The sequence below is a fragment of the Ursus americanus genome, chromosome 14 (genome assembly GCF_024610735.1).
Source record: "Ursus americanus isolate L20-20 chromosome 14, mUrsAme1.1.p, whole genome shotgun sequence".
NCBI classification, from domain to species: domain Eukaryota; kingdom Metazoa; phylum Chordata; class Mammalia; order Carnivora; family Ursidae; genus Ursus; species Ursus americanus.
Window position 1 is genome coordinate 41,892,182 of NC_142140.1, and position 20,465 is coordinate 41,912,646.

The 20,465-nt window shown below is 55.9% G+C and overlaps 1 protein-coding gene across 3 annotated transcripts in view; it reads left to right on the plus strand.

The window, feature by feature from the left end:
* The window catches only part of FYCO1 (FYVE and coiled-coil domain autophagy adaptor 1), a 74,915-nt gene extending 63,992 nt beyond the window's left edge, over positions 1–10,923 (plus strand). For all 3 annotated transcript variants that reach the window (XM_045778879.2, XM_045778882.2, XM_045778880.2), the window contains exons 17-18: positions 5,028–5,137; positions 7,052–10,923. In XM_045778879.2, the coding sequence (XP_045634835.2) occupies positions 5,028–5,137; positions 7,052–7,127 (186 nt within the window). In that variant the 3' untranslated portion in view covers positions 7,128–10,923. The remainder of the gene's footprint in view (positions 1–5,027; positions 5,138–7,051) is intronic.
* Positions 10,924–20,465: the final 9,542 nt, after the last annotated feature.

Sequence of the window (20,465 nt, forward strand, 5' to 3'; positions counted from 1 at the left end):
GCACTGACCAGGAGCTCGCCTCGCTGCCTTGGCTGTTCGTCCTCATAGTCCCAAAGCCTACCGAGCACCAGCACCACGTCCTCCCACACTAGACACTGGTGTGGGGCAGGGAGGGGGGAAGGGACTCCCATCCCGTGTCCAGGCCTTTGCCGTGCCGCCTGCTCACATGTGGCCGAGCCGTGGGCCTCTCCCCTTGCTCAGTCACTCACCCACCAAATCCTCATGGCCCTGGGAGATCCGTGTGGTTCTGAGCAGGATTCAGGGCTCGGGCTCAGAGGCCTGGAGGAGAAGCCTTCCTCCTCTCCAACTTCCAGGTGGCCTCTGGGGGTCAGGACTACCAGTGTGTTTCTCAGAGTGGACGCCAGGGGGCAGAAGGCGCCCATACTCAGGGTCAGTGAGAAGTGCGATCAGGTGCCCTCCTAAGCCCAGCATCAGCAGCCAGCCGTGGAGTGGCTGTTTTTTCTGCCCAAGGCCCCCTGCACGGACATCAGCCTGGGAACCTGTCCCCAGATGCACATCCTCAGCATCTGTCTGGGGGACTCCCCCCGGGATCCCCTGACCAGCCTGGGCCTTACAGGAAACTGCGTGCAGAGCAGATGCCAGCACTCAAGGGCGTGATGACGGAGGCGCAGACACAGGGGCCTGCGGTCGCTCGGGGCCATCTGCCAAGCTTCGGCTCAACCCCGGGCTCAGTTGTGCCCGTCAGAGCTAGAAAGAGAAGGGACAACGTGGCATCCGCCCTGGAGGCGAGAGCCCCTGGTGAACAGCCATGGCTCCAGATAGAGGGTATCATGCTGGGGGTAGGCGGGCACCCGGGGGGCAGCCGTCAGGGGAGGAGGCCTCGGGCCAGACCAGGAGATGCGCCCTGGCAGAGGGAGCCACACGGACAAGGCCAGCCCCATCTGTGGCGGCACCCAGCAGACACTGCCCGGCCTCCCGGGGCCACCACCTCTCCAGAGTGCTTCCTCGGTCAAGGTCGTGCCTCAGCACTGAGATCAGAGGTGGTGAATTTGGGAAGACACTTGACTGAAGAAACAGTCCATCCAGGACTTGAGGCTGTCCGTGTGCCGACCACTGTCCTGAAGCCTGGGGACGGAGTGCGAAACAGGACCCAGGCCCTGCCCTCTCTCCGGGCAGAGGACCCATGTTTGGCCAGAGAAGCTCGACGGCCTGCCTGGGGACGCAGGGAGTCAGAGGAGGAGCCAGGACTGGGAGCAAGGACCCTTGACTTTGTGTTTTCTAGACAGTTTTATTGAGATGTAATTCATGTGCCAAGTAATCGACCCGTTGAAGATATGTAGCGTTGTGTAGCTGTCGCCACTCTAATGTTAGATCATTTTCATCATCCCCAAAAGAAACTACCCACGAGCAGTCACTCTGCAACCCCCACCCCGAGCAGCCACCAGCCTGTTTGTCTGTGTAGCCTTTTGTGACTCACTTCTTCCATCGAGCATAGGACCCTTGCTTTGCACCAGAGCGTCAGGCCGCGGGAGCCCATCCAAACATCGATAAAACCAACTTAGACTGTCTTGCAGACACATGGCATAGACAAGGACACGGCCGCCTGGGCACCAGAGACTGGTGGGAGGTGCTCCCAGAGCTCACCCAGCAGAGACCTGCCTCGGGTTTACTCCCGAGACCCCCATCCTCTCCCCACCCCCCTCAGCTGCGGAGCTTTGGCACCAGAGAAGATCTCATAGATTTCGACCATGGTGGGAAAACCGGAGCTGAGATGAACGAAAAGTCTATCATCTAGAATGTTCTAAGGAAATGAAGCATATTGTTATAGACATACCCTCTTCAGAGGGCCCGCCTAACAAGCTCTCAGTTGTTGTTTTGCAGTCAAGGTAGTAAATGCTGAGGCTGAGGTGTGGCGTGGGGTGCCCAGACGCCCCTGTGTAAACAGCAGGCCTTCTTGTCCAGCGGCTCCTTCCCACCTGTGCTCGCTGGAGCATCCAGGGTCACAATTGTTAGGTCTCACACCCCGGAAGCAGACCCAACGTCACAACCTCCCAGAATTCTCAGTCCCGGGTGGAATTAGAGTATGATAGAACCTTAATGGAACGTAATGAGACCAAGCACAGAAGTGGCTAGCCCCAGATCCTACCCAGAGTGAGTCCTCATGAATCTTTTCCCCCTCCAGGCTTGTCTCAGGCCCTTCCTACTCCCTGACCGGCGCCAGCTCCCAGCCAATGCAAATGTCCTGCGGTATCAGGAGCACGCTGCACACGCTGTCTCCCATGCCTGTGGGATCTTCCTTTTGATGCTTGATTTCTCCTTGAGCCACATGTTATTGAAGAGTGTGTTCTTTAGTTTACAAATATTTTTGGTATTTTCCAGAGATCTGTTTATTTCTAATTTAATTCCATTGTCGTCAGAAAACAGACCGTACAACTTGAATCCTTTTAAGTATGAGGTAGGGTTTTTTTTTTTTTTTTTTAATGGCCTAGAAGATGGCCTACCTGGGTGTCCCCGGCGCACTGGGGAAGGTGTGTCCTGAGTGTTCCATAGTGTCGGTTGGGTTGAATTTACCTATTTGTGAATTTACCTATTTCTCCTTGGAGTTTGACCACTTGTGCTTCGTGTGTTTGAAGCTCATTAGGGGCATAAACGTGGAGGATTCGTCCATCATCCTGATGCATTAACACCTTTATCATTATGAAGTCATCCCTGGCCACATCCTTTGATATAAAATCTATTTTGTCTGATATTAACGTAGTCGATCCAGCTTTCTTTGGCTTAGTGCTACCACAATATATCGTTTTATGTGCTTTTACTTCGAACCTATTTGTGTCTTTATATTTAAACTGTCTCTTGTTATGGGCGTGATGGGGGTTGGGTCAGCTTGATCATCTCTGCTTTTTATTTGGGATGTTTAGACTATTTATATTTAATGTGCTTATTGATCAGGCTGGGCTTGAGTCTGTCCTCTTACTGTTTCTTTTCCGTTTGTCCCGTCTGGTTGTTGTTGTCGTCTCCTCCCAAAGTGCTGAGCTGGGGCAGTTGCGGGGCTCACCTTGTTCCCTCAGAGACCACTCTCCTCCATTGCCTGATGTCCGGTGTCCTGTATATTTTGTCTGTTTCTGGTTATCTCAGGGCAGAGTAAATCTTAGCTCTTCTCCCATGTCTTTGCACGTGTTTTCCCCTCTGCCTGGGACAGGCGGGCCTCTCTCGAATCACCTAACTCGTCCAAGCTCAGCGTCACCCCCTCCAGGATACCCTCCCTGACACCGTGCCTCTCTCCCCTCTTCCCCCTGGGGCTGGGATGGGCACCCCTCCCAGTTCTCCCCTCGTGACCCGCTCACTGTTACAACTGAATGGTTTTTTGTCTGCTGTCTCTGTTAAACCACAAGATCTTTGAGGGCAGAACCTTTGGTGGAAACTTACTTCACTTTGGGAACTCTGTGGCCAATGTGTAGGGTTTCCAGAAATGTGCCTCTGTTCAAGTGTGAGTTGAAAAAGCCATCACATCCTTACAGGCATTTTGGATTCAGTCATTTTGTGCAGGGTGAAAAATGCTTACAAGGAATAGATAACGGAATTTCACAAAGTTGTGTTTCTGAGAAAGGAGCAGCACTTAATTTTGTAAAGAATAAAAATGCTCCCTTGTGGGGCAGCTCGCCGCCCTAGGAGCTCCAGGTTGCTAAGGTGTTAGCCGTGGTCTGCAAAGCCGCTGGTCGGTGTGACCATTCATGTGTAGTCAGCCCCACGTGGACGGCTTAAGGATGCTTTCTGAGACCAGACCCACTGGGGTATTGATCACTTCTAAAATCTTTCGGAATTTTGGTTGGCTTTGTCTAATTTCCCATTTCCTCATTTCCTATGGGATGCTCAGCTGACTGAGCCAGTCAGGCACCCTCCATATCTTCAGTTTTAAACTGTGTCTTAGTTGGTCAGCAGGTTGCAGACGCTGCCTTCGTGGGAGAGACTGGCCATCGAGAGACCCCCCCACACACACACCCTGGCCCCGTCCGGCACTCGCCCTGTGCTCAGCTTTGCCCCCCGACCGTGAGGCCCTTAGATATTTCCTGGGACTAATCTCTCATTCTTGGGGAAGGCAGAGGGTAAATAGGAGGCTGAGGCTTAGGCCCAGAAAGATGAGAGGGCCCTGGGGCCCGCGGACGTGTGGGGTGCAGGAGGGGAGGCAGCCTGCTGGGGCCGCGTGAGAAGCCACGGGTGGAGCCGGGCGTGTTCAGGCCAGAGCGGGCAGGGCTCAGCGGCTTCACGAAGTGCTGGAGAGATGGCGGGTGGACAGGGGCTCTGCCTGTCCCACGAGACACCCTCACCCCGGGCAGCACAAGGCCCAACAGGAGCCAGACAGGTAGATTTCACCTTGAATAAGCCCAGGCTTCCTGGAGCCAAAAAAAGCCTGTTCCTCCAGATGGTGGAACATTCTGGCTGTGATGAGAGGAGGCTGGGAACTAGTTCATGATTCTGGGTGAAGTTCGTGCTCGTAGTCTCCTCCCCTACCACAGGTGATCCACAAATGCAGGGCATGTGGAAGACACCCCCCGACTCCTGGGGCTGATCCCAGACACTCCCCCTAACCGTCCTGGGGCTGATCCCAGACACCCCCCCCCAGTCCTGGGGCTGATCCCAGACACCCACCCCCAGTCCTGGGGCTGATCCCAGACACCCACCCCCAGTCCTGGGGCTGATCCCAGACATCCACCCCCAGTCCTGGGGCTGATCCCAGACACCCCCCCCCACTCCTGGGGCTGATCCCAGACACCCACCCCCACAGTCCTGGGGCTGATCCCAGACACCCACCCCCACTCCTGGGGCTGATCCCAGACACCCACCCCCACAGTCCTGGGGCTGATCCCAGACACCCACCCCCCCAGTGCTGTGGCTGATCCCAGACACCACCCCCCCGGGTCCTGGGACTGATCCCAGCCCCAGCCTTGCTCAGCTGTGACCTCAGACAGGGCCCCTAGCCTCGTTCCCTCCCCAAAATAACGGTCTGCCCAGAGGACCCATAGGCCCTCGGCTCCCGTGACGCTCTTTCTGACCCGTTCTCGCCCCAGGTCCTCATCCCCACGACCCGCTGCAGCTCCCACAAGGAGAACATCCAGGGCCAGCTCAAGGTCCGCACACCGGGCATCTACATGCTCATCTTCGACAACACCTTTTCCAGGTAGGGCCACCTCACCGTCAGCAGCTGGAAGAGCTCACCTGCCGCCTGCCACAAGAACAGAGGTGGACATTTAAAAGAGACTATCTAATTATCAGTAATTTATTATTAATAGTTTTTTTTTTAAGTTTTAGAGCCCTAGACTGTGGTGGTCTAGTGTCTGTTACAGATTTTATAAAACACAGGCTAGTACTTAGAGTCTTAGCACATGTCGGGTGAATCCTCGGCCCTCCACTCTTATTAACTCACTTAAGCCCCACAGTACCCATGTCATAGGAACTACCGTTTTCGTGGCACTGCTGAGGGACTGAGGACCAGGGGGTTAACGCACCCCCAGGTCGCACAGCTGGTAGAGCCAGGTTGGAACCCAGAGGGCCTGCCTCCAGGCTCTGGACTTCACCAGTCTGCCCTCCTGACTCTCTTGGATGTCCAGGCTCCCACTGCCCGGCCCAAAGGAGGGGCTCAGTAGAAACAGTGGATGGATGGATGGATGGATGGATGGATGGATGGATGGATGGATGGACGGATGGTTGGGTTGGTGGATAGATGGATGGTTGGGTGGATGGATGGATAGGTGGATGGATGAATGGATGGACGGACAGACAATCAAGAGAGAAACAAAGGCCAGGACAAGAGCTGTGATGGGGGCCCTGGGCCTTCTTGGCATGGCAGCGGGAGCAGTGTATACTGTCTGGGGGAGGAACTGCATCAAAACACCAGATACGGGTCCAGGAGTGAAGGGCTGGGTGACAGGAAGTTGGGGACGTAGGGAGACAGGCTGGAGGGGCAGCCAAGGAAGGAAACTGGGGAGAGGAACACATGGGTTGACCATCTGCCATGAGCCTGGGTCCCACTTCATAGAGACACGAGATGGGGCAGTTAAGGTTGCTGGGACCCATTCCTTTGGTGTCTTCTGGCTTCAGCATAAGCTCTTTGTTGGGGCCGCCTTTTTTAGGAGTCCTGCCTGACCAGCACCCAGCCATGTCCTCCCTGAGTGGGGCCCTGAGCTAGCAGCCACATCCCCCCACACGGAGACCTTTCCCAGCTCACTTGGCTTTTGGCGGAATAACTGGCTACGGTACTCTAGGGGAAAACTGTGCCACCCCCTCAGCACTTCCCGGCCTTGAACGCCCAGGGATTGTGGCCAAGGCCGTCCACCAGAGGAGGGGCTAAGAGGAGGAGCTTCCCACTTGGCCCCTGTCCTGCCCCTTCCCCATGTAGCCCCCATGAGCACACGCATACCTTGAACTAGCCGGACTCCTGGGGCACAGGCGCAGCGTATCCTGAGAGCTGCCTTCAGAGCTCCAAGTGCCCCTGAGCCCTGTCTCTGCAGAGACAGTGAGCATTGTCACCCCCCAGCTCACTGAAATTCCCGGCGGGTTGTCGGAGAGGCCGAGGGGAGGCACACTGAGGGCAGAGCACAGTCCTATGCCCTAAGCAGGCCCCTGGTTCCCGCTGGAGGCGGCCACGGTGCTCTGACCCACCCCGACCTGACTCCGTGCTGGAGATTTCTAAACCATGGATGGCAGTTAGTGCCCTGCAGGGCCGAAATCCATACTGGCCTCCTCCAGAAACCTCTTCTCAGAGTCCACTCCCTGCACCGCCCCCTGCAGCCCCCACATCCCCCACAGCTTCAGAACAGGTGTCTGTGTTCGTGTACCAAGCCCCAGGGAAGTCACGCTGACGTCCCGGGACCCCCGACCCTTGCCTGGGCAGAGCTCTGCTGGACAGACAGGAAATGGGGTGAGGGGCCCGGGCCTCTGCTCCCCTGTGAGGCCCCCCCACCAGCCCCCATGCACACCCAGCCACGTCCCTGCAGCCCCCCCCCCGCCCCTGAGGAGGCCCCAGCAGCCGCCGTGGCCCCCCGGCTTTTGGCGCTCCGACTGACACCCTCCTTTTCCACTTCTGTTTCCTCAGGTTTGTCTCCAAGAAAGTGTTTTATCACTTGACAGTTGACAGGCCTGTGATCTACGATGGAAGTGACTTCCCGTAGCCTCAAGCACCTGGATTCTAGATTCTAATAGTTTCACTTTATCCACAGGAAACACTACTCTTGCTCACCTTTCACATAAAGCACTGAAAAACAAACAAAAAAAAAAAAACCCCAAAAGCAGCCGCTCTGAATGTGACCAGTGTGTGACTCTGGGAGACAGGCCCCCGGCCGCCCCTCAAAGCACTGTGTCCTCAGGGCTCTGCACCGTCACTCTTAGCTTCTGTGGCTTTTAAGGGCTCAAGCAACATTTCCAGGGATTAGGGACCCAACTGTCCTCACACCCAAAGGGACACTGTGCCAAAGGTTTAAACACTCAGGAGACCCTCGGCCCCTCCTGGAGCCACAGCTGGTCCCCGGCCTCCATGGAGAGTTGCACAGGCCAGAGTCAGTGATCCCAGCTTCTGCGCGTGGAGAGAAAGGGCCCCCTCTGCCCAGGGGGGGTCAGGCGTCTGGGTGACCATGAGCCGGGATGTCCTGGCCAGACCCTCTGAGTCCTCAGGCTGCGAGGCCCTCTTCCCAAGAAAAGGAGGCCACAGGGCCATCGTGAGAGTCAGGGTGCCCCGGCATGGGGGTGGGGGGGCTCCTGAAGCCCCAGCCAGCCTCTTCCCATCAGGCCTCTGTCCCTTCCTGCCCCAGTAAATTTGGGGCTGCTCCAACACGCAGCAATTTCGGAGGGGCCTCTAGCTACACTTTCTTCCTGGCCCTTCCATCTGGGAAGTTCTGTCCTCGTGCAAAGCCCTTCACTCAGGCCCCTCAGTAGTTGAAAACATCGGCCAAGAAATCAGAAATGAAGATGCTCGGGGAAACCAAAGCCACCACACAGAGGACGCGTCCTGAAGGCGCTGTCTGCGCGGACGACGACACTGTGACCACAAAGCGGCACTGTGCGTGGCCCTTAGGACTCGCTACTCAGCGGCTGGGCTGTCTGTGTGTAAGCAAGAGCTTCCGCCTCATTCTCAGACACGTTTACTAATGATCGTCAACAGGGTAAGAACCACGTCCAAAAATCGGGCCTTCTTGACAAAAGTCTTTGGTGACTCAAGTGTAACAGGCATAATTCATGAATCTGCCTTGAGGTCACTTCGTGGTCCCCACTCCCCACCCGTCTGGTCCCCGGCAGCCCGTGTGCCCACTTCCTTTGGCTCAGTCTACACCTGACAGCCAGGAGCCATCTCCCCGGGGGGCCGATGAATCCAGTTTCCCTTCCCTGGCCAAGAGGGAGATGGTCTTCCTGTTGTCTCTGGGCCTTTTCTCCTCCCACTGTAGGGAGCTCACCTTTGCTGGCCTCTCGGGGAGGCTGGAGCCTGGAGTCAGGGCTCAGACCTGCACAGGTGAGCCGACCATCTGGTGACGGGGCCCACTTTGCCCAGGGATGAGGGGGAGCGCCGGGCAGCGTGTCTGGGGATCTGAGCGCTGGGCCCAGCCCGTCCCCCGGCTGGCCTGGTGACCAGTCAAGTCACACCACGTGGAAGCTTCATTCTGTCACCCACGGTCCTGGTCGGGCTGATGTTGAGAGGTCAAGCACAGGTCGGGGCCACCAGGCCGGGTGCAGCGCAGACTCCACAGCCCCCACCCAGCAGGGGGGACTCGGAGCTTTCACTCAAATAGGGGACTTGGCCACTTGCAGTCAGTTTAGGCAGGGCGGGGGAGTGGGCGGTGAACAGAACCTTCCCGAGAGATTAGCCCGGAGAGAAGCCGAACCTCTTGCCCTCTTTCCTTGGAGCAGCCAGCCGCCTCTGGCAGGAAACCACTAGGGTCCCGAGCATCTCCCGGTGGCCAAGGCCTTGCCTGTGCTCAGCACCAAGGCAGAAAGCAGCCAGGCTCCCAGAGACTCCCTAGCCTCACGCTGGTTCTCACGCATGTCCCACAGAGCCTGAGGATTGTCCAGAGCAAGTTACCCTGCCTTTGAGCCGACCCTCTCCTCTGGAAAGGGTCATCAGGATCAGTGGTTTACCACAAGAAAACTAGCAAAAGAGAACCCAAAGCAGTCTGGAGTCTTGTTTTGAGTGCTTTCCCAGGATGCCGTGGAGACTGGCCAGCGGATGGTGTTGCCACCATCCTGTGCAGCTAACAGCCCCTGTGTTTCCTGCGAACGGCCTGGAACATTCTGGAACATTCCATCCAAGCCCCCTGGTGAACCTCTGTCACTCAACCCGACAGGGGACCAACTACAGCTTAAAAACTACTCGGTTCTTGCAAAGCCAGCCCAGAGCCACTCCCCCCCCAGAGAGCAGGGGCCCCTTGTGGTGTGTACCCCCTGGAATGTTGACTACAGGCTTTCAGAGGACTGCCCGCTCCCCCAGCGGGCACGTCTTGACTCCGCAACCTATTTATTTTTGTGCTGGACAGACTTTTTTTCCCTTGCTACTTTGCCGTGTGAGCCCGAGTTTGCTGTGCATTATGCAACTAGAGAACGTGGTGGCCTGTTTCAGCGTGGCTTGTATGAATAGCTTTATTCTTATTTTAAACAGGTTCCCGACTTTACTGAGGATTTTTCGGGTTGGGGTACTTTAAAAAAAAATGCAGAGGACAATGAAAAGCAACTATTAAAGGCGGTGGCCCCAGCCTGTAGACTGAGTAACACTAGAAATCATCAATGGGACCCCAGATCACTATTCAACACAAAACAAAACAACAAAGCAAAAATCCAGCAGCCCCCGGATGGCCCGGCTCTCTGAATAACAGCCGTTCCCTCTGTAGCACTGATCCCGCTGCGTTGTTCGCCTCTGCCTGGGCCCCAGCCACTAATCTTAACCTTACTCGAGAACACGGCCCCTCAGGCACACTCACCCACAGCGAGGAAGGGCGTCGGGATAAAGCATGGCCACTGCAGCACGCTTGTGGCTGGAGCCTGTGGGACTCCAGGTCAACCGGACCAAGAAGGAATCTAGAACTGAAAAACCCTACCGAGTTTGAAAAGTAGGAAAGGAAAAGCCACATGACATAACTGAAAAATCAAGAGGATGGCTTTTCTGAAATTTTTCAGTTATCCGCTCCCTGGGTGGGCTAGCCGTTCTAGACTCAAATGAAAGGAAATCCCATTTGGGGGTGACGGCTCCAAGTCTGTGCCTTATGGGATACTGGTTAGATGGCCGCTGATTTTTCAGTGTTTTTAGGAGTTTCATTTTTTAAAGTCCACCTTCGTAACGACACGAGAGCCCCATCCGTGGCTCCGAGGGGTTGAGAGAGCAGAGAGAGGCGTCCGTGATTCAGAGAAACAGGGGTCGCCCCGCACAGACTGGTGAGCCAGCCAGTCACGTTTACAAAACACTTAGCTTCTTCGTGGAAACCTGGAGAAGTTTTTTCATCGCATTGTGATTCTTCCAAGGAGATGGGAAAGACGGAATTAATAACGCCTTTTTCCCTCGTAATCGCTTTTTAAAAATAATATAGTCTATGTTTAGATTTCAGGAGACAGGGCCGATGAACAGGCTTCCTTAGAACCTCCTGACGAGTGTTATTCCTGACGAGGGTTATTCAGAGACGCTCCTGCCTCTGGGGGCCGCAGAGCAACGCCCGCGCGTCCCTTGGGCGGCTTCCAAATCCAAATTGCACTTTCATTGACGAATCCTCAATGCTCGAGGCCTTATGGGATAGTGGGTCTGGGAACCCATTGCATTCTTACCTGCCAAAGAACTACCCAGAAGCCCATCAAATGCCAGCACCCCACCTGCGCGATGGGGGTGAGAAAACTTTGTACCCCAAACGTACTCCTTTATAGCGTCTGCTGCACCATTTGAAACAGTTTTATTTTTAACCTCAGGATTTAAATAAAGCAAACACTATGACAAGGGAAGTAGCGTTGTCTTGCATTCCACGGGGACGTAAGGCCTGTTGGTAAAGTTACCCAGACCAGGGGCGCCTGGGTGGCTCAGTCGTTAAGCGTCTGCCTCTGGCTCAGGTCATGATCCAGATCGAGCCCCACATTGGGCTCCCTGCTCAGCAGGGAGCCTGCTTCTCCCTCTGCCTCTGCCTGCCTCTCTCCCTGCTCATTCTCTCCCTCCCTGCTCCCCCACACTCTCTGTCAAATAAATAAATAAAATCTCTTTATAAAAAAAAAAAAGTTCCCCAGACCAAGAGTTGAGTTGCCCTGCCGGGAAACAGAGCATCGGCTTGTAGGCTGGCCCCTCAGAAGGACTCAAGCCAGCAGATACTCTCAGAGGTTGCCATGTGGCCTGGAATCTGGATACTTCCCTGTCTGCCCCGAGGTCAGTGTTCAGACCTGCTGGAGCCAAGGTGTCATTCCAGCCCACAGCCCTCCGTCCCATGAGCTGTCCGGCTCTCCTGAGCTGCTCACAGAGCACTGAGCAAAGAGCCCACCACTGACCTACCAGAACAGTGAGGTCAGAGGGAAGGTCATGGATGCCTGAAAACCACCATCAGTCCACCTGTGGTACAAAGCAGGGCAAGACCCCCGGGCCAAGGCAGCTGGCAGAGGAAGGAGTCTCATTCCCACTGCGACTTAGCTACTCGTGTTAGATCAGCAGAGACCAGACACAGACCAGGAGGGACATGACCCAGTCACTCCTGGGCCGGTCAGACTGAGCTCGGGCTGGGCGGTCCGTCCACACGCACCCCATACCTCGCACCCAGGGATGATAAGGGCTCCTTCCCTTGAGTGCTTTGAGCCCCACAGAACACCCCCAGTCCCCCTTCCCTCCATTTCCCTTCCTTCCACCCTCAGCCGTCCCCCTGTCCCCAGATTCTCATGTGGCCTCTTCCTGAATCAGTTATGCAGGAATAAGTCACACTTTCTGTACCCATAGCCATGCTGTCCCTCAAGGGCAAGGACCATGTTTCCTTCTTCATCTCCCTCCCTTCCCTCACCCCCACAGCGTTGAGTGCCCCAAAGTGACAACAGTTATGGAATCAATGACGATACTGGTCAGTCCCCTTATACCTGGGTCAGCTATAAGGCCATCAACAATCCCGCCCTGAAACTCCCATGGCAGAGAAGAGCAAAGGGCGAGGCTGCAGGGGGAGGTGTGGGGAGGATGGAGGTGAGCTGGTCTCTCCATCCTGCCCCCCCATACCCTCTCCTCTACTAATGATGCCCTCAAGTCAAGCCTCTTACTGTCCAGTGAGCAGGTTGAAGTACTGGAAAATTGGTTTAGCCAGCGCCCAGAACAACGCAGTGGGATTTCCTTAGTAACAGGACGGTCCCTCCAGAGACTTGGCGGCCACGTGGGCTGGGCGCTGGAACGAGAACCATCAGAGACCCACATGGCTGAGTGTGCTGCACCGGAGGCTGGGATCCAGTCAAAATCCCCATTGCACCCCACCCAGCTCGCTAAACCACGGAGTAACCGAGATGACCGGAGTCTGGTCCAGGCTCTCCAGGCCCCGCATTCAATGCCAAGAATCCGGGCCCAGCTTCGTGTCTGCAGGCTCCATGGCACCGGGAGGTCCCCTGCCTCTCCCCCCACTGCCCAGCGGTGCCGGAGGATGTCGAGGTTCCCCGGAGGACTCAGAAGGAAACTCTTGGCAGGTCAGCCCTTTCGGTTTGAAGATGCGTGGGAAAAATCTGGTGAGAGGAGCTTGCCACCCACACACCTCCGAAAAGCAAATAGATGGGTGAAACCTGTCACCCAAGATGAGCAAATGGACTTTTTTTTTGAGAGAGCAGTTGAAGCTGAAGCCATCAGAAACCGGGAGGGAGCATAGCTATTATGAAAGCCATCCGAAGTGGGTTAGGGTTGACAGAAAGGTCAGCCTTCTACGTTTCCCACACCTGTGGTTTCTGGAGGGTGGTGAAGCCGAGCACAAGTGTGATCGCCAGACTCTGGCCTTTGATGTCTGTCCCCCGTCCCTCCCCCATCCTCGCGCGCTGCGGGAGGACGGGGCCTGGTGTGGCTTCCTCACACCTTCTGGCACGGATGGACTGCGGTTGTCTCTGACACGGCTGCCCCACCTGAAGCCTGGAATCAACTGTCTTCTTAGCTCAAAAATGAACCAGGGGAGCCAGGCATCACCAAACCTGTCGCACGTGAGCGTCCTCCCCGAAAGGAAGGCCTCAGTGCCAGGCTGGTAGTTCGGCTTTGGGCCTGGGGCTTCTAGAGTCACCAAAGAGAAGGCCATGTCAGGTCGGGGAGGCGTCCCCGGCTTTCTGTTCCCAAGGAGGCCTCTGAGCGAGACTTCAGGAGAGAAGGAATCTTCTTGGGGAGGCTGGAACAGTCGTGGGCCAGGTCAGTGGGGCAGGCACTGTCTTCTCCCAGGGGAGGAAGGAAGGAGGTGAGGGAGGGGTGCGGGGACAGAGGATAGGAGAGCAAAGAGGTGGGGAGGCAAGAGAGATGCGTGGGAGGGGCCTTCCCGGAGGCCTCAGGGAGGGCCAGGCTGGAGTCTAGGTTAGCGGAAGTCCCCTTTCTCATCAGAGGAAAGGCGCCATGGGGAAAATGGCAGCGTCGGTGTGGCCAAAGCCAAGCACCACATCCCACCATTTTAGTGGAAGGACCAAACACACAGAAGGTGGCTACAGACATGGAAAAGGTCGTCGGGTCTGTACCTCTGGCTTGAGGTTGGCTTCAGGGCTTCCCATGTTCTTACAGAAAGGCCCTGACGTGGGGGCAGCAGCCACCGTCACCCCCACCATGAGGCCTCTGCACGAGAGATGGGTCCATGCGTGGGGCCAAAGGTCTTTGCAGAGACAGCCCTTCACCAGCTAGGACCCCCCCAGAACTGCGGGGTGTTCTCAGAGAGAGGATCACACATTCACACCCACGTCAAGTCCAGTTCATCGGGCTGCTTCCCGTCCAAGTCACCGAGCGGCTCCTTGAGGATGTCACCGCTTTGGTTAGAACTTGAGGAAAGGGGTAAACTGAGCTCCTGGATCCGTCCCCAGATTTGATTCCAACAGTGACCCTTAAACCTTGGAACCGGGACTTCTCCCTCTGCCCACTGGCCCAGGCACTGGGCAAGGAAGTGGTGGAGATTTCGTTCTTGGAGAAGAAGCTACTTCTCCACAGATCACCTGGAAGGAAACTGTTCTGCGGGGCAGACCTTGGCATGACCACGATTTCGTTTACAGCTCGTGTTTGTCTTCGAGGACATGCCGCTAACTGGCAGATCATTTCTAAGTGGGAAAACATTCCCTTCCCCAAATCCAAGGTGGTCCCACTCCTGTCCAAAATGTAAGGATTACAGGTAGAAATAGGAGTTTGGTACTGCTGGATGCGTGTTGGAGAAGATCAGGTCAAACTTGGGCTCCGCACCTGGTCCATCCCTAGAATTCAGAAGGTTCTCGAACGTGGATGGGGGCGCAGGGAAATGGCATCTTTCCCCCAACTTCAAACTAAAATACAGCTCTTCCCTCCATCATGAATATGAAGACCATGTCACACTAGTATATGTCAGCCGGACCTGTGACTTTGTCACCAAGGAAAAGGACAGATAGTTTCGCACAACACGACAGCTATGACTCGCAAAATGTCATCGCCGCTCTGAAACGAAGGTCGCCGTTAGACCTGCTGGTAGAGCCTACGTAATGCATTAAAAATAAAAAGGCAGGCACCTTACTAGTTCGTCCATTTGTTCTAATTTTTAGAGAATTGTATTTCAACTGGGGTTTTCTTCGTAATCCTATATATTTTATTTCATCCATTTCACAACATTCTGAGAAGGGGCAGGAGGCTTTATCAGATGCCAAAGGAGTCCATGAGGCCAAAAAAAGGTTAAGGAACTTAAGGAACCCTGGGGTCTGGCAAGTCTTGATGAAAAAAAGAAAAAGAGGCAGACCAGCTCATCGCAGCACCGGATTGTTAATAACAGTCGGTAGCAATCGCACTCGCTCCCCCGGCTCTGGCCGCGAGGCAGCCCGAGACCCGGGGCCGCGGGGCAGCGTGAACCAGTGCTGGAGCTCCCGACTGCCCCTGCGCCGAGCTGAGATGGCGGTGGGAGCGGTTTCCTCTAAACCGGTTTCCTTTTACCGCAGTGTAGATTATCCAGTGATTTTTTTTTAAATACCTCCTCCGTAAAGCCGGATTTGCTGTGGCAGCCCTTGACCTTCACCCCCTTCGTGCGTATCCTCCTCCACACAGGGCTCTAGGGGTTATTTATTGTCACGGTAAGACTGCGTAACAAGCAACCTCAAAACCAGTGGCCTAAACCCGAAGCTTTTATTTAGCCCCCAGAGCTGCAGGTTGACGCAGGCGTTCTTGGGGACTGACGCGGGCCGGTCACTGAGGTCGCCTGGGCTCTCGCTGTCTGATGGTCGGCTGGCCTCGCTCTCGCGTCTGTGGTCAGTTGGTTGGGCCGGGAGGGCTGGGGGGCCCGGCTAGGCCTACGCTGGCCTTGGCCAGGTCACCGTGCCCGGCTCCTCCTGGCCTCCCGCCCCCAGCAGGATGGCCGGGTGGTTCAGGGGAGCGCTGGGCCAGGTTCTCGAACAGCAAATGCACACACACCGCCTCGTGCGCTCTCAGAACTGGCACAGCATCCCTTCGGCCGTATTCTGTGGGCGAGAGCAAGCATCGAGGCCAGCCCAGACGTGAGGCGTGGGAAGAGAGACCGCTTTCAATGGGAGGACGGCAAGGTGGCTCTGTGAACCGTACGGGGACCGCAGGGGGCAGAGGCCACCTCAGAGTCTGACGATCTGTCCTTCTTGTGCCTTCCCTTTCGCCCCGGTGCCACCTTCCTCGGGAAACACTGGCCTTCACCTCCAGACACACCCAGCCACGCACACCGCGGCACGCACGAGACTCTCCAAGGACGCATCGTCTGTGACAGCAACAGCAAGGCAGACGGTGTCACAGGGGGTGGCAGGAAGGAGCGCACACCCACACACCAGAAGACGGGGCAGCGGAACCCGGTTGTACGTGTTTCTGGATGAGGACACAGGAAGCCTCACAATGGCTGCCCCTGGAAATGGGGTTGGGGGACCTGTCCGGGCTTTGGAGGTGGTGCCAGGGTATACCCTTCTATACGATAGAATTCTTTTTATTACACGCCAGTTTAACTTTTAAAATTTGAAAACAGGGGCACCTGTTGGCTCAGGTCATGCTCCCAGGGTGCTGGGTTCGAGCCCCACATGGGGCTCTCTGCTCAGCAGGGAGTCTACTTCTCCCTCTGCCTGCTGCTCCCCCTGCTTGTGCTCTCTCTCTTGCTCACTCTCCCTCTGACAAATAAATAAAATCTTTAAAATTTGAAAACAAATTCACATCAGCTCATGGCCATCTCAGTTTCCCAATAACCAAATGCCCAGTTCCTGTGAGCTCGAGTCGTAACAACGTTGTTAATATCTCTCTCCATTCACCCAAAGGGTCAACTACCCAACAGTAAGCCTGACTGCACGAAGCCAGCGGGGGGGAGGGCCTGGGAGGAAGCCAAAGCCTGGGTCGGGCTCCTGCTCCCCTGCCTAGGGGCCGACCCGGCCACCGCCACCCCACCCTCCTGACTCAGGGCCTCTGCGGGAAGAGAGCCACGCCTGGATTCCAAGGTGTGAACTGACCCCAAAAGTGCCTGCCCTCCAATGGGGAGAAAGTATAACAGAGCGTCTAAGAGGTCAGATTCCTGTACCCGAAAACCACAAATGCATTCTGGTGGCCACTACCTCCCAGCCATGGCTTGAGGCAAGGGAAACTGAGTCACTATGTGCCTCAGTTTCTCCACCTGTTAAGTGGGAGACAGAACAGTAGCTACTTGGTAAGGATGCTGTGGAGACCGCATAAGATCACAAAAGGCCTTGCTGGGGCACCTGTCTGGCTCCGTCGGTGGAGAAGGCGACGCTTGATCTCAGGGTTGTGAGTTCGAGCCCCATGTCGGGTCTAGACATTAGTTACAAACCAAAGGCCTCGCATAGTGGTTCCCATAAAGACTCACTCAAAAATGTGAGCGCAGCGATTATTAAGAAAGTCGCCTACATACACCTTTTCCCCTGTTTGGCTCTTTTCTCCCTGGGTACTAGTCTGCAAGGCAGTTGGGGGACGGAGTGCCTGGGGCCTTTGAAGGCAAGTTCACTTACGGAGCAGCAGCTTATGATGGTTTTAACACACGACCCCAAAGTTAGATGACACCCTTCCCGTAAGAGGTGGGGCCTGTGTCTGCTCCCCAGGATTCTGAGCCAGCCTGGCACCCTTCGGACCAGGGGAGAACAGCCAGAGGGATACTAGGTGACTCCAAGGGCCAGGCCAGAAAAAGACCTGCAACTTCCCCCAGGTTCTCTGGGACCCTTGCTTGGGGGAAACCAAGTGCCACAAGCCCCCCCACCCACCCCGAGGTTGAAGAGGTCACATGTGGGTGCCCTGCGTGGCCACCAGCATCCAGTGCCAGCTACACAGCCTGACCTCCACCCCCGTCAAGCTTTCGGGGGACCTCAATCCCAGCCGATGTCTCACAGCAGCCATGTGACCAACCCCAAGCCACAGAAGTCCCGCCATCTCCAAACCCGTGCCCCACAAAACGGTAAGCACAATAAAGTGGCTACTGCTTCATTACCACCGAGTTTTGTGGCAGAAGTAACAAGGACACAGCTGGTTGGAGCACCAGCGAGTTTGTAAAATCACTTCTTTGATGTAATTGTGAATAAGCCAGAAAGAACGCTATGTCAAATATATATATATATATATTACAAAATCAATTCCTCCAAAACTCAGTGGCTTAAGACAGTAATAGCAGTTTTATTACATGTCATGATTTTCTGGGTCAAGAGTGTGAGCAGGGCTTGGTGGGTGATTCTTCTGTCCCCTGGGGTCTCGATGGCGCCACTCAGAGGAATGCAGGGGGCGGAGGGGCAGGTCTGTGAGGGAGTAGCCAGGAAAGGCGGAGGCAGGGGCGGGCGGGCCAACACAGGTGCTCTGAGGCCCAGGAGTAGGCCTGGGGGGGGCATGCACAGCTCTTGCACCCGCACACACATGCACACACACGCACGCACACCTGCAGCAGAGTCCGAGGCCCCACAGCTGTAGTGTTCAGGGAGGAGCCCCAGCAGAGGGAGCAGGTAGGAACCTTCTCGATTCTGTGAGGATGGTGACATCGTCCTTTGCCGGTTCACCTCCCAGCCCACTTCTGAAGGAGGCATCAGCAGGGCCCCCGGCTGTCCCACGGCATCGTTCGGAGCTTGCATGCGGTGCTGTCTGTCCATCTCTTCTTGCATCCCCTGGTACTCGGCCTGGTATTTGTCCAATTGTTGGCCAGCCCTCCAAAGCAGTGGCCAGTTTGCCTGAGCATGGTCGGATGACATCACGCGCAGAAGGCCACAGCTTGAGGAGGGCCTGGCATACCCTGTCCATGACCTAGCCTTACTAACCACGTGACCTTGGTTGGGTTACTTAACACATCTGAGGCTCAGCCCCTTCCTCTGTAAAATGGGTTAATCCCAGTACCTACGCGGCATGGAGTGAACAAGCCGGGGACGGTGGCTGAAAGGTCCTGGCGGGGAGACTGTCCTGCACAGTGAGGCCCTGGCCTGCATTGGTGCCCAAGGTCTCTGATAGATGAATTAAGATCAGACGCAGCCTGTGCTCCCAGCCTCCTGAGATGTGTTCTGGGACGGATGTTCACCACGCTACGTGGCCCTGGGACACCCCGTGCTCTGTACCCATCATACATGGGCTCTCGGAATTGGCAGCTGCTGGTGGAAAGATCACTGAGCTGGAGTTTGGGGGGCTGGGTGTTTATCAGGGATCAACCCCCATGAAGGGAAGTGGGAGGAAGCAGGATGGCGGAGAGGGAGACTCGACAGTGACGCAAGGCTGACGAAGCTGGGCCAGCCCTGCAGGGAGCGCGGGAGCAAGTGCCGCCTACCAGACGGCCTCCGTCCCCCGCCTCTCAGGCCCTGCATGCAGTGGCCTCGGGTGACAAGTCTCCGGCCAGAGCTGCGGTCTGCAGCGCAGGTGGACCCCGCAGGAACCGGCAGCTGGAGATTACGCGCTGACCACATTCCCTGCAAGCTCGTTCTCGAGGGGAAGTCCAGCCGGTGCGCCTCCGTCCACCCAGAGATTTCTCACTTAGCCTGCGGTACCAGGATTGAGGGTGACAAATAAGTATGTCAAGAGTGCAGGGAGCTCATGAAGAGTCAAAAGGAGAGACACATTTGTGTGTCTTTTGTAGGTTTTCATTATAGAAAAAGCCAAAGAAAGACATTGAATGGGACATTAGCTACGGGGGCTTCTGTCCCCATAAAATAGAAATGATTAGAGAAACACTCCTGCTCCCAGGAGGAGGCGGGCACAGCCGTGAACTGCAACGGGAGGATTGGGTGGGGAGGGGGAGAAAGAAAATGCCCGGCACCAGCACCGTGGGCGTCTTGGCTGTGACGATGACTGCCCTCTGCAGCCCCGTATTCATGGATCATGCGCAGTAAACGACTTGTCGACTTGTCGAATGAAGAGGGAAATTCCTTCTGAGCACCTAAATGTGTAAGGGAGGCTGCTGGAGGCCCTGTTACCTCCCTTTCTTCAAAGTCCTGTCGAGCCCCTTGCCCAGAGTGTACGAGGAGGAAGAGGGAGAGTCCAGTGCGGGACAAAGGTCCTCGTGCCCCAGTGCCGGGGCGTGGGGGGAGGCTGAGAGATGCTTTGCTCATCCTTCGACCTGAACCCCATGGGAAGCTTCAGCTTATGGAGCCAAGTCAGAATCGGGACACCAAGCTACCGTCCAAGATTACAGACACCAAAGAGCCATCTCGACACGGGGATGGCTTTTCACTTATTGGAACAGGAAGTCGGTGTCCAAAGGTTTCGTGCTTCAGGACAGCCTTCGCGGGGCCTTGAAGCCCATGGTGGACCCACTGCCCATCACCCCCACACTACAGCGGCGACGGCCTCCAGCGAAGGGCCACCAGCGCGATGGAAGGCGCTCGCCGGGGCTGGTCGCTTCCCTGCACAGGCCCATCTGTAACAAGGGCTGTGGCCAAAGGGAAGACATTCTCTCGCACGCAGGGGCCAGCAGGCAGCCACCCAAACGGCTCGCAAGGCCATGGGAAGGCACTGTGTCCAGTCCCGCTCTAGCCAGCCCTCCCCTGACCGCCAGTTCTTCTCAGGCTGCCCATAGGTGACAGGACGCCATGGCTACCCTAAGGACATAACATCCCATCGCTCAAGGTTGCCAGGCTCTCTTCTCCAAAGTTCTCTGGCAGCCGAGTTCTGATATATGAACTACACATTTGAGACATGACCAGTTTTAAATTTTAACAAGGGGTTAGTTCAACATAGCGTGTCTACCTCACGCAAGGCATGATGGGTGGGGTGAGGACGTTTGGCCCAGACACCAGCTCCAGGACACACCCAAAGATGCTGGTGTAGAGACTCGCCCAGAGAGGCTCCCATGTGCAGCTCGTCCTGGGAACTATCTATAGACCGGTCTGCACCTTGAGAGAAAGAGTTTTTGGAAACCTATTACACCGCAGTGAGC